The 14795-nt window shown below is 30.1% G+C and overlaps 1 protein-coding gene across 1 annotated transcript; it reads left to right on the forward strand.

Annotated features, from left to right (window-relative positions):
- Positions 1–4471: 4471 nt before the first annotated feature.
- On the forward strand, positions 4472–5966 carry LOC122600280 (BOI-related E3 ubiquitin-protein ligase 1-like). The gene is made up of 3 exons (XM_043772983.1): positions 4472–4780; positions 4921–5177; positions 5277–5966. The coding sequence occupies exons 1-3, from the start codon at positions 4660–4662 to the stop codon at positions 5799–5801; spliced, it is 903 nt and encodes a 300-aa protein (XP_043628918.1). The 5' UTR covers positions 4472–4659; the 3' UTR covers positions 5802–5966.
- Positions 5967–14795: the final 8829 nt, after the last annotated feature.

Below are 14795 nucleotides of genomic sequence, written 5' to 3' on the forward strand. Positions count from 1 at the left end.
CATCTGTTGATCATGGTTAATGCTTAGTAGATGGAATTGTAGTTGATATGTGATCTACATCGTGAGGCATCAAACCCAAACAATAGACCGGTAAGAACATGACAAACAAACATTATCTTTGTACAAAAGCATTTACATCTTCATTTAAAACCACTACGAAATGATCAAGATTCTTTTGATTTCTTCTGAATAAATCCAAACCGGTCCTAGCAAGGTCCGCTTAATATTGAACAATGTGGCCCTCTTAAAAGAGGTAGAAAATATGAAAAGGAAAGTTGTACTTTTTGGATTTATAGAATTTCTAGTAGAAATAGCTAGAAATGTAGAATATATCATGATAATTTTACCTTACAATTGATTATTAAATTTTGTAAAATGTTGACATGTAAAGCATCTCTTCAATCTCATTAATATTACATGACATGATAGAATTAATATCATTGAAAAGAAGCTAGGGGAAGAAAAAACACTTTCTATTCTACTTGAAATTAAAGAGAAAGTAGATAAAACATAACATGCTACAGTACATCATATCGTGACTAACATGACATGTCATGGTTAGAGCTATAGTACAGATTTGAACAATTCAATTATTCTTTTGTTTAACTTATAATTTTATTGAAATCATAAACAATACCAATTCTATCAACAATTACCAAATGACTTCTACTCTAGTGGTATATGTTGGTCTATTGACCAAAAGATTGTGAATCGTTATAAGTCCCGTGACTTCTATCTAGTTTAAGGTGTATTGGTTTTCAGGTGTTTCATATCAATCATAATTATCTCTCATTGAAGTTATAAATTAAGATTACTCATCTGCATATCATTTCTTTGTAAACACTTAATTAAACATTAATTAATCTAATCCCGATTTTTACCTGTCCTTATAATGCGGTACAAAAAAATTGACAATTTAATTTCTATTTTTAAACCCAATATGCGTAGCCTTCTCAATTCTCACTCGAGTAATCGTTTTCCGAGTCTCCTTGCGTATAGAGCTATTTTCGGTCTTTATTTATGAAACTTAACATACGTGAATCATGGACATAATATTGGTTTCGTGATCGGTATTGACATATAACTGTATGATTGAAGAAAAGTCATAAGCAAACATTATTCACAAGGAAACATATGTCTTTTCTTGTCTTTCCATGTACGACTATTTCTTAAAAACACTCCCACATGTTTCTTTAGATCTTTCGAAATCTCTACATCTTGGATTGATTCTTGTTGAGATCCTCATGTACACACCATACTTTTTGCTGTAAAATAGTTTGCTTTTGAAATGACTTGTCATGCGTAGTTTATGCCTAACTTCTTCTATATATATGACATATATCTTTCCTATATCTATATCTAAATAGTTGATAAAGCTAAAACAATATTGCTTCTAGAGACATCAAACCTCATAACTTAAGAATTGTAACATTTTGTTAATTATGTGCTAAACTCTACTTGTGCTAAACCAATCATTACATAAGTTAGCCATTCTTGAGTTAACCTCATAAATAATAATCAACTTTGACTCGTACGAGTTTGCCAGTACATAATTAATATTAGATATTTATATAAATTTAATGTTTACAAACTCATATGATGACTTTGAACAAGTTAATTACAAGGAATCATCTTTGGTTGGCTGAACTAACCCACCTCCGAAGGAAAGGAGGAAAGGTGTCATATCAGGGACGGATCAAAGTAAATGTCCGATGGTGCTCATTAACAATATGAAGTTTTTCGAATTATTGTAAATTTGATAGAGACATCAATACTTTTTTAAAATGCACCAGGCTATAGACAAATACACCTCCTTAATTAAATACAATTGTGAATTAGTGGTATTTGATTCAAGTGGGTCGAGAGAAAAGCAAGTTAATTAACTTGGCCTTTAAAGAATAAAAATAAGTTCTTACCTCCTTGAGTTAAAAAGCAAATGTATTATACTTTCTTTCTTTACCCCTACCACGATACCATCCACACCACTAAACTTTCTTGTCACATATTCTTTTCTTTTTTTTTTTTTACAAGTGAATTTTACTTCAGACGCGTTTTATGTGTGTTAATCGCACAGCGAAAGAGTCTCGCACTAAGCAGATTTTAAATAGTCTTTCTCACCATACCACCTCCTTAATTGGAAAATACCGTCGAGGAGAACTACCAAGGCTCGAACTCGAGGCCTTGGAGTAAACTCTCCCGGGGCACTGCATAGCAGGTTTAGAGAAACACCCCTAGCCACTGTGGTTTAACCCAGTGATATTCTTTCTTTTCACGTAGACAATGTACTATCGGAGCCATGCCATTTTCTTCTTTCTCTTCATCATTCAAGATATCAATGCTCTCAAATTTCTTTATGCCCTACTTTAAATTTATTCTTTACTGGGTTTTGTGATTAGATTCTCTTATACCTTTACTTTGTATGAGAAATAATTATGTAACAATAACGTGCATATAATTTGAGCAACAACCATCAACAAAATAAAATTTAAATACATATATTTTGAATGATTCTACTCTTTTGAAACAAGAAATGATAAACGTATCACAAAACTTTATAAATCTATCATACTAACGTACGTAATACATGTATGTAAAGTATGTTATAAAACTTATACATTTGTGACACTGAACATTATATGGTATAAATGTGCATTTTGGTGTATATTAATTGTATCGTATTCTATATATACACTCAAGGGCGGTTCTCTTTGGGGACCCGTGAGGCCCCAGGCCACCGTCGTTTTTTCGTTTAATAGTACTAATATATCTGTATTTCGTCTAAAAAATTTTGTATCTATTAAGTCGGCCTCAGGGATTATTTTTTAAAAAAACTTTTGATATGTTTAATAAATTTAATAGTTCAATAAAATTTACCTTTTTAGTTTTTATAACCCACAATTCACTTAATGCATTCATAATTTTATGTTTTAGCCCACAATTCACAATCCACATAACAAGGTTTTCCTCCCTTTTTTGAGTTTTAGGCGCTAGCAAAAAATTAAATTTACTTTTTTAGTTTTATAACCCACAATTCACTTAGTCCATTCATAATTCTATGCTTTAGCCCACAATCCACAATTCACGTAACAAGGTCTTTCTCTCACAATCTACAATATACGCCTTTTCTCTTGGTATTTTCATAAGTCTTTGTAGTTTTTTGTTGGTTAGAAACTATGTATTGATAATTTGAATGAAAAATTTAGATTATTAATGTTATTTTTTGTTTGACCCGACCCGATTTAGTGTATTGCATGACCATAATATAATAACCAGAACATAACGATGAAAAAAAAACTAGCCCCCACCGTAAAAACTTTCAAGATCCGTCACTCTATATATATATGTGGTCGTTTGTAGTATTTATAATTTAGAAACAATATTTCTATCTTCGGATAGGATTATGGCATTTTACATCTCACATAGTCACATTCACTATACAAACCCTTCTTATTGGGGTTAAGTATCACCGTCGTTATAGCCGATTTACTACTCATAGGTGGAAAAAAAAATGAAATTTCGATCAATTAATTGTATTTGGATTGAAAAGACATGAAAAAGTTGGGTAAATGGACTCAATAATCCAAAACATTTGGTCATCTACCTAAACCATTACCCATGCTTTAAACATTGGAGTTGGGGTCGGTTTATTTGTGAAGATAAAATACTTCTCAAATCAACTAAATGTCACTAATGACAAATTGACAACCCGATCAACGATGCTCCATCTTTTTAAAGTGAAATTATCATTTTTCATCTTTTTAAACATAACCATGATGTTTTGAGTCTATTCAAAGGCCGGTGGTAAAGCCAATTTTTGAGTTTGTTATTTCCAAATAACTAAAAACAAAATTTATTATTGATTTATGTCATCTTACTTAATCATTTATAAAATAAAGCATTACTTAATCAAACAAATTAAATGTATTGTGTCGTCGTTGGCTCGTTGCCAAATTGATCACTGAACACAACATTTGTCAATAAAAATAAAGATAAAAAATGAGAAAAATACGATAAAAGATACGTATTATTGATTTATGTCATCTTACTTTGACAATACTTTGTCTGCATTATTTATGTTCATTAATACAGAACTTACACCAAATTTACAAATCAATAATCTAGAAAGTTAATCTATCATTATTTAGTTTCCATACATATGGACAATAATTTACCATCAATCCTTTTCTCTAAATCAAATTATTACTTTTAATTTTCTCACCTATATCATTTCCACACATACATGATGTATTAAATAATAAAATAATTTAATAATTGCTTACTTTAATGTATGAAAAATAACTAAATATATGTTATTGATAATCTTCAATACAAATTTTTAAACAATTTAATGACATAGTACATCATTTTTCTTAAACAAAATTTCATTTTCACATCACCCCACATTCACATATATATATACTGTATGTATATGTGTATATATATATATAGATTAGTAAATTGAATTGAAGTTTCCGCCTATAGTGCGTGTTCCATAGAGCCTCTCTATCCATCTTCTCTTTCATGCTGTTTTTGTGTTAGCCTGTATTTATCATCCCCCCTACACACACCATATTTCCTCTCCTTGCTTTTCTTTTCTTTATTTTATTTAATGTTTCTTGTTCTTATTATTATATTTCCATAATAATAATAACGATAACAATGGCTGTTCAAGCTCAATATCCATCACATATTATCACCCATCAAGATTGTAATTCATTACAATTACAATCCCAACCTCCCCCATTCCTTCTTCATCATCCTACCGATTTTCATTCCCCAGGTATTTATATATGTATACATACATTTGTATATGCGTAAATTATTATTTTTTTTAATCTTTTTTTCAATTTTAATCTCATATATAGTATCCATTTTCAATAAGATTTATAAAATTTGTTTTGTTGGTTTATATATATATAGCTGAGAGTAATTCAAGAAAAAGAAGAAGAGATATAGATATGAATCAATTGATGTCACTTCTTCATCATCAACAACAACAACAATTACAGCATCAAAACGTCGACGTTTCAACCGGTCTTAGATTATCTTTTAACGACCAACAACATTTGCAACAACAACAACATTCTTTGTCTTCACAATCCTCTGTTTTATCCGAAGAAATATCAACACAAATTACACAACAACGATATGAAATCGACCGCTTTCTTCACACCCAGGTTAAACCCAAATCTAAAAATCAAATCTTTTTTCTGGGTTTCATCTCTTTTTTCAAAAATAAAAAATTCTAACTTTTCTGTTTTTATTAAAAACTTTAGAGTGAGGAGCTCCGGCGCACGTTAGCGAATAAAAGGCAGGTACACTATCATGCGCTGATCCGGACGGCGGAGGAGTCAATTTCACGGCGGATGAAAGACAAAGACGCAGAGGCGGAGAAAGCCACCCGGCGCAATTTAGAATTAGAAGCCAGGGCGGCGCATCTTAGCGCAGAGGCGCAGGTTTGGCAAGCGAGAGCGAGGGAACATGAAATTGAAGCTGCGGCTTTACAATCCCAACTAAATGATGCTATCGTCAGCGGGAGGCGTAGGTTAGCAAATGAAGCTGAAGTTGGGCTAACGTGTACAAGCGGTGACGTGCAGGATGCCGAGTCAGCATATATTGACCCGGACCGAGTTGTCTTGATGAGTGGACCCGGTTGTAAAGCGTGCGGGAAACGAGTTGCCTCAGTGGTGTTGCTGCCTTGTCGACATTTATGTGTTTGTACAGAATGCGACGGCGTCGTTTCAGCCTGTCCGCTATGTCTTTCTTTCAGAAGCTCTAGTATTGAAGTCTATATGTCATAATAATTAAAACAATGTGGGCCAGTTATCCAGCCCAAGTTTCAGGAGGCCCAGTTTGAGTTTTTATCTTTTTGAGTTTTTCAGAGGGGTAAAATTATGTTTTGCCAGAGGAAAAAAAAAGTTAATGAGAGATGAGTGCATTTTATTAAAGAAAATTTAACAGAGAAAGATATATATAAATATATGTGATTAATAAATAATATTAAAATAATAACTAAAATATAGTGTTGACATGTTCACTCGTTAATTTTCCTAATTATAATTTTTATTATCTTTCGTAATCATAATTTATTTTATTTGCATGTGATAACATCATTTTTAAAACAAACTTTCAAGTCTATTTTTTTTTAACATTCAGTCGGTATGTGACATCAGAGAAACCTTACTGTATGATGGTGAAACCTTGCATGTACGACATACGCTAGACAACAAAATTTTGACCATGGGCCGTTACAAGTATTTGGGGGGAAAATCCAAAAACTTGTCATCCCTAAGGATCGAACTCAAGACCTTGGGTAAAATCTGATATGCCTCTGACAAGTTGGACTAGTCATCATTGGTCTTTCAAGTCTATTAATCTAATTAAATTTAGGGGTTTGCTAAATACAGCCCTTAGGGCTGTGTTTAAGGTACATAAATTGTTTGTACATTTATCATGAAAATCAAGGGGTGGACTTTTAATATGGAAGATACAAGTTTTTTTATGCACGTTAAATACAACCCAACTAGCATTTCCTTTAAATTTATCATTTTTCAATTTTACAAATGATAGATATTCAACGCCTTATTTTTCTTTTAATATCTTGTTAACTTTTACGTTTTATCCTTTCCAAAACAAAAATTGTTTGGTTATTTTATATGAGGTGAAGTATGAATAAATGGGGTATTATAAAATAATTATAAAGATACATATTAAAAAGTGTGAACTTTTAGTTATACACACTTTTTAGTGTGGATGAATTTTTACCTACGTTTAATTCTACATATATTTACACACATAAAAGTGTGACAAAAATTTTAATTTGTTCACGCTAACTACAAGTGTGAACAAATGCAACATTATTTGTAGTAATTTTAATACGTTTGAATAATTGATTTTAAAGTTTACTAAGATTATCAGTAAGTTCTTGTATAAAATTGAAATTCATTGCTTAACTTTTACATCAATAGAACTAATACAATTTTTACATATTCAAAGATAACGTAAATTATATTTTATTTTTCCGTGAAAAGTAATATTACATCTAAAATATAGATATTGATAAATCCGTGTTACCTTGTGATGATTGTCCTTTTACATAAGTATTAATTTAAATTATTTATGTTTATAAACTTTGTAGAAAACTTTCACCAGCGTCAAAACATTATATTCCCAATTCTCGAAATCACATATATAGTTATTGGGAAACTTGAAACATATGTATATATTATCTTTTGGAAAATGAAAAATCTTCCAAACCAAATAGCCTAATAATCCTCATAATATATTAAGAAGGTGACATGTGATATTTATTGTTTCTCTTTCCTAATCATGTCTCCTGATTTTTCTATATATCATCATCTCATAGTTAAGAGAATTATTATGCTATTTGGTTCGAAACTATTTGGTTAGTAAGATTAATCATTTTCCTTATTTTCTTTTTTTTTTTCTAGTCATATATGACATGTGATATATTAAGGTTGAAGATTCATACAAAATTTAAAAGTTGTGTTGATAAGAAAATAAATTATTTGGTGAAACCTAAGAAGTACTTTTATTAAAATCTTTTGTTTTAACATTACCCTATTGTAGTAATGACTTAAAAATAAGTGGTGTACAATATTAATATACTATAATTATACTCACGCAATGCAGCGGCGGTATAAGTAGTGATGACAGAGGTGGTGGTGGTAACGGTGGTAGGGGCGCATTGGGGACAACAATGGGGACGGTGATGGGAACGATGATGGTGATGAATGTAAAAGTAATTGATATTAAAGATGGTATTGGTTATTTTAAGTGTTGGAAGATATATACTGTAAATTATTTCATTAAGGATATTATAGGTATATTAGATGGAGATATTTAAATTTGTGAATAAAAGAAAAAAATATTTTTGGTTTTTCATAGACATAAAATTTATTTTAAAAAAAAGTGGTTTGTTTTATTAGATATTGTAAATAGTCAAGGGTAAAATGAAGATACTGAAAAAAATGCTTAAGTTTCCTAAAATAGATATCCAATATGTTTTATAAGGGAAGTATATATATATATATATATATAGGTTTTAGGTAAAATAAAACAAGTATTAAAGTAAAACAAATAAAACAATAGGTTTTTCTTCAGTGATAATCACTGTGCATCATGAAAATCATCGTACATCAATTTTTCTATGAATCTTCGTGCATCAATTTAACCATGATCTAAGGGTCAAGATCTTGTCATATCTGTTTTACTTTAATACTTGTTTTACAATACTCAACCCCTATATATATATATATATATAGGGTATATATATATATAGGGGTTGAGTATTGTAAAACAAGTATATATATATATATATTATATATATATAATAAGTCGGGACAAACTCATTTGGGAAAATTTGAATTCACAAGTCATATTTAAGTACAATGTTGACATCAAGGGGTGCGGCATGCTTTCTAGTAAAATAAGTTTTTGAAAATAACATATTCCTAATCAACCAAGTCTTTTTGGATCTGCCAAATGTTATGTACATAAATATGCATGCACACATAATTTTAATTCTTTATTATGAACATTTTTTATATATATTTAGAGAATGCGACTATACTTTATAGCATACAATGCACCTTTTTCATTGACAATGATGCTTTCTGGATTCTTATAAAAGAAAAGAAGTGGCAATTATCTTGTTAATATACTTTATGTAAAACCTCATTTGTAAGTTTAAACAAATTTTGGGTTAATATATAAGTTACAAACGAGCTAATATTACATGCTAATACGTACAGTAACATAAAATCTAGCTAGTACTCCGTATATCACAAGTAACATAAAATTCGAAAAGGCTTTAGTGTTAATTTTGACCTATTTGTAAATAAAATGGCCAATGAAATACTACAAATAATACCAAAAAGTCAAAAACTGGTCATGTGATCAATTTTATCTATGTAAAGCTTGTTTCGAACCATATCTGCTATGGCTCCAAATGGCCACAGGTTTGTTCATATCATCATATGTACTTGATTTAAAATGAGGAGAAATTAAAGTTCAGGAGAGGCAGGTGGCCAATTTAAAATGTCAAGTGCGGAAATAATGAAGGCAAAGACAAGACGATGCAGCGGAAAAAGAAAAAAAGAAGTTGTAAGCCATGCCAAACCACATGACAATCAATTTACAAGACTACAAAGCCTTTCTGGAATTCAGGCCCGTGTCAAATGGGTTGTACAGGACATCAACAACCTTTGTTTTTGTTTCCTTCAACAGTTCAGCTACCTTTCAGAATTTCTATCAATACTATATTACTACTCCGTATAATATTTGTGTTTATTTTTTGGTTTTAAGACTAAAATGAAAAACGTATTTTTGTGTTTGTATACGGTGGTTGTACTATGAATTGTCCAACTAATATTAAATTTTAGTAGATAGTTGGTATTTTTGTGACCAGATGAAAAATCATTAATTACACATATTAAATTTAGTTTATTGGTATGTCTAAAAGTGCTCTCCGAACCGTGTTGGATAATGGCCTGAAATGCCAACATAATTTTTACTTTGTTGTTCTTTCATTTTTAAGGAGACTTTTTTTCCTTTTTGAATTTTCATGATTTTACTTGTTTTTTCTAATAAAAATCTCCACTCAGTTTGTTAACCATATACTCATTATTATAGATCTAAACTAAATTCTCACAACCATTATTAGTTAACCATATTCAGTAATTAATTTGATTAAGTTCATACAAAATGAGTCATTCAAAAAAATACTCGTAAATAATAAAAAATGTTCATATAAAATGATATAAACCATGTGATGAGTTACCATAAAAAAAATGTGTACTTTTTGGTAAAAGTTTTTAAACCGATAAATTTAAAATTTAAGTGTATATCACCTTATCTTAGTTGTAATACATATATTAGAAAAAATTTGTTTTGTAATCGTGTATCAAAAATGATTTGATAAATGTTCTTGGCCAATTGTTTAGTTCATTTGATCACAGAAAATATCAACTGTGTATAAAATTTAAAAGTTAATTGGCTGGGTAAACAGTCTAATCAAAAAACAAATCATGATGCAAGTATGTAACTATATACCAAAAGAAAAATGCTCTTGTATTTCAAATTATATACCTTTTTCTCTATATGTAGCAAAAAAGACATAGGTACCCTAATATAAGCATTAATTTGGAATTTCCCGACTCAATAATTTTGATACTTGATAGCAACATTTACTTCAACTAATATTGTTCTATACTTTATTCGATATTTAAAATTTAAAAAGAAAGATATAGCTAGGTACCCTAACATAAGTACTACACGAGTATTACTGTATTAGTTTGGAAGTTCCACACCCAACAAATTTGATTGTAACATTTACTTCCACTAATATTGTTCTATATCTTTTATATGTTTTTTAGCTCACTACAGGTTCGAACTAGATTGATAACTGATTTCGGGTCCCTAATATATAGGATGAAGCTACACAATAGTACAATATATAGTTGAGAGGGTTTGGTTGAAACGTGGAAGTGTTTTAACATCATTTTATATACAACTATCATAAAAATCTGAATGTGAATCCACTAGTTTTATCTTAAAACCTTAGCAATATTGATTATGAACACATTTGAAAAGTATTTTTACTCCGCTAATAATTTGAAGTGATTTGAACATGTTTTACATTTTTATGTAGTGCCTTTCCAAATTAAAAGTTTTAACTATTTCTATAAGTTAAGAATTTAGTCATTCACCACAATAACATATTTTGCAGATATAGTTATTGATTTGCATTAAGTTATTATACATATTGTGTATGTGTTAATTTTTGTTGTGATTACTATTTTCGTAAAACCAATGAGACGTGTGCTTTGAATTACTGTGTTTGGGTATAGGTCAAAATTGAGTATATTGTTGACTGGAGAAGTTATGATTGAATTTTTGTCATGTCAAGAATTATTAAAGTTAGAACGTGAGTTACAATTTAACTAACAAAATTCATTGTTTACCCCTCTCTTTTTTTCTTTTTTCCTTATTTGTCCTTTTAACCTATTTAAAAACGTACAGTGAAATATATCACATTTATCAGTCATTTTATACTATCAGGTTTGTGAAAGGTATGATTCAATAATAACCGTACGTTGAAAAGTATATGAAATTATTTCGAAATGTTCATATCCATGATTATATCTAACATGTTTTATAGTTTACATAAACAATCATCAGTTATCAATAGGAAAGGTCAAAAGATATGTTATGGAGGCTTTAGTATAAATCATAATCAAGTATATATATCATTTTCAGAGATAAATAAGAACTTCGAGATTTCTTGTCATTTATTAAATATTATAAATTCCAAACACAAACAAACACAAATTATTCATATACACATGATTCCAAGTTATCTTTTTTCCACATGATAGACAAATGTACTATGAAATGATAAAATCCAAGGTAGCATTATTATATATTTCCAATTATCTTTGGAAATATAATAATTCAAAAAGAATGTCATATAGCCTATTAACCTGAACTGAATGTTGGTTTAAAACTTTAAATCATGTGAATTTGTTTTGTCCTCTGTATTATAATAATTGGAAGCTTTTAAAGGTGGAGAACTTAAGTATCAACCAAACAATGGTGATAAGTTAGATTGAATTAACAATAATGGTGAAACAATCTTCAACACAGAAGTACTTGGATGTGTTATTTGATTACAAGTTCTAAATCTTCGTACACACACTAATTACAAATTCAAAGATATGAAATGAATAAAGAAATGACTTATATGCATGTCATTATATTCATGTAATTAGTATTGACCCTAACTAACGTATGTTTATTGAATTAATATATGAAAACTATTTCGCATTATCAATACATAGTATATTCAAAAGCATATGTCATCTAGTAATTCTCTATTACTAAGTTTATTTATATGTAGAACTTATAGCCAATATAAATTGAAGCACAGAGTAGGAATATAGGATTTAGGCATATAAAACAAATCAAGCTTGTTATTATAATTTATCTATTTTGCAATTCGTTGAATATATCTACTCAACACATTATATTATTTTGAAGTATAAAAAAGAGGTTTGGCTTGTACGGTCACCGATTGATGTTCGGTACTAGGGCTGCCAACGAGCCAAGATTTTTTTGAGCAACTCAAGCTCGACTCGATCGAGTCGAACTATTATAGAGCTCGCTTGAGCTCGATCCCTAAATTCAGATTTGAAATAATTATCGAGTCGAGCTCGAGCTTTACATAGCTCGGCTCGAATACTTATCGAGCTTTTCGAGCTTTCCATAGGTATATATTTATATATATAATTCTTAAATAGTTAATTTCTAATTCTACATGGGCCATTTGTATAAATTTTGTTATAATTGATATATATTTTTGAGCCGAGCTTGAGTCATGTTTATAGACACAAGCCAAACTCGAGTCTTTTTCGATCTTTTCGAGCCTAGCTCGAGCCATATCGTAGGTACAACGAGTCGAGCTCGAGCCTACACACTAAACGCTCGTTGAGCTATCGAGTCATGCTAAGCTTGAACTCGGCTCGAGTCGATAACACCCCTATTCGGTACATTGTTGGAGACATTTGACTACGAGCAATCCTTTTTTACCTTAGTAGTAATAAATTGAACCGCTATACGGTACTGCAGTTTGTGTTTGATGGGTTGGGCCGGGGGTATACGTGGGTGGAGGGTTGGACACCACAAAGATAGTGGGCCGTTAGACCAATCCATTTAACAATTGGTATGCAATAATGCATAATGACTTTGAAAATGGGCAGTTCATCTGGTTGCGTTGGGTGGAAATGTGAGCTCAAATTTATGAATTAGTTATTATTTTTTCTCTTTTTAGCAATTCATGAAAACATATCACCATTATGATAATTAAATAAAGTAACTCAAATTATTGTCAACCTAAGTGCTTCATTTGAGCCTTTTCATGTTTTAACATGGGTTCGCATTGTATATTATGAAGAAAGTAGATAGGAAAACCATATAAACAGATTTATTGATGCATAAAAGTTGAAGTATTGGAAACGGATAAAAAACCCGGGCGCATGGCTAAAATGGGCCAAAATAAATAATCTTTCATGTATGACAGCGTAAGGCTGGACTATGGTTGGTACTTGAAAGCAGTGTTAATACAAAGAGCCCAAATAATTTAATAAGGCCCTATGGCTTATTGAAGGGCAGTAGCCAGTAAGTAGTAATCATAATTCCATAAAGCTGGGACTATAATCACTATATGATTATGTCATATACTAATATGCTTTAGTGCATATTTGTGGGAATTTACGGGAGTTTGAGTTTAAAACTTTTGTTAAGTTAATGACTATCTCTACAACAAAACTTTTAGTTGTCTAGAGAAAAGGTGCTCTTAAACCATAATTTACTTATGGTATATTTGTAAAACTTGTTAGACCTAATAAATTATCATATTCACCTAAAACATTATGTACTATTATGAAGTTTTGAAATCCTAATCTCCATTTCTAGCTACTATATGAAACACAATTATACAAACAAAACTCTCAATACTACAAACTAGAGTTACTTTATCATACAAGATTATACAAACAGAATCTCCAAATACTACAAACTACACTTTCTTTATTACACGAGGTTATACGAACAAAATTTATATGCACAAACTAATAGCCCCTAACTATTTTGTTGAATAATCTCTAAACCGTTTGATGTTTTCCTTTTTATTTCTTTATATTATTTTGCATAATGAAAACAAGAGCAGTCGATAGTGCAACAAAAATGTGACTATAAACACTTTATCTCGCCCGTTAATTGATTGAATAATGGAAGGTTTATGCATCAATATCTTGTGGAAAAATATAAGCAACGTTAAGCCCTATAAACCTGCCCGGCTTCAATTAAAAAAAATAATAATAATAACCCGACTCTTGACTTTGGGCCAATCAATTGTAACAACTAACAACTTTTGTCTTATAATTAACGTGTCCAAAAGACAAGTTAACAAACGCAATTGTAATATACGATTTTTTCACTACCAAATTCTTCATGTAATTGTAAGGTTCTACTTCAAAAGTTTTTTTTAATAATTATCATTGGATTAATGATCACATTAGATGCTTTGGAAGCGCAAGGTTTAGAGAATAATTAGTTTTCCGGAGGCTTCTATATAATAGTAGATAAACTTTTGACCGATAGATCATTTCAAATATAAAAGTTTAACAGTAAAAAAATTCCATCATTTTTGGGTAACTTAAGTAAAAATATCTTTATCAGTTGATTGATTACACGCCAGTCGTCTAAGGTAGTATGGAGTTTCCCTTCATGATTTAAATCTTGGGAGAGGGTCAGGTATCTTCGGGAAACAAAATAGCCTAAAAATTCTTCTAACTATTGGATGATGACATGTGAGAAAATCAGGGGACAAGATTAGGAAAGAGAATAATGTCACTTTCTTAGAGTGTTATGAGGATTTTTAAGGTATTTTGTTAGAAAGAATAATCATTTTTCTTTGTGTTAGGTTTCACCTTATGAATTCAAATTAATATAAGAATATGAATAAGATAGTTTACCGTTAAAATAAAATCTAGATAAAATCATTTAATATCTTTCACTGTATTGTTTAGTTAACTTAAGAGATGAAAGGAGAAGAGAAGAGAAGGTAAAATTATAAAATACATTCTTAAGATTTTTTTAAGTGTGGAAAGGGAAGGAGTGGAAAGGATTAGGAGAGAGAGTGTAGTTGTTTTTGGGTTAAAATGTTTTCCTCTCATTTTTGAGGTGATTAGGAAGGAAAACTTTTTTTCCCTCTC

Source organism: Erigeron canadensis, chromosome 5, assembly GCF_010389155.1.
Source record: "Erigeron canadensis isolate Cc75 chromosome 5, C_canadensis_v1, whole genome shotgun sequence".
NCBI classification, from domain to species: domain Eukaryota; kingdom Viridiplantae; phylum Streptophyta; class Magnoliopsida; order Asterales; family Asteraceae; genus Erigeron; species Erigeron canadensis.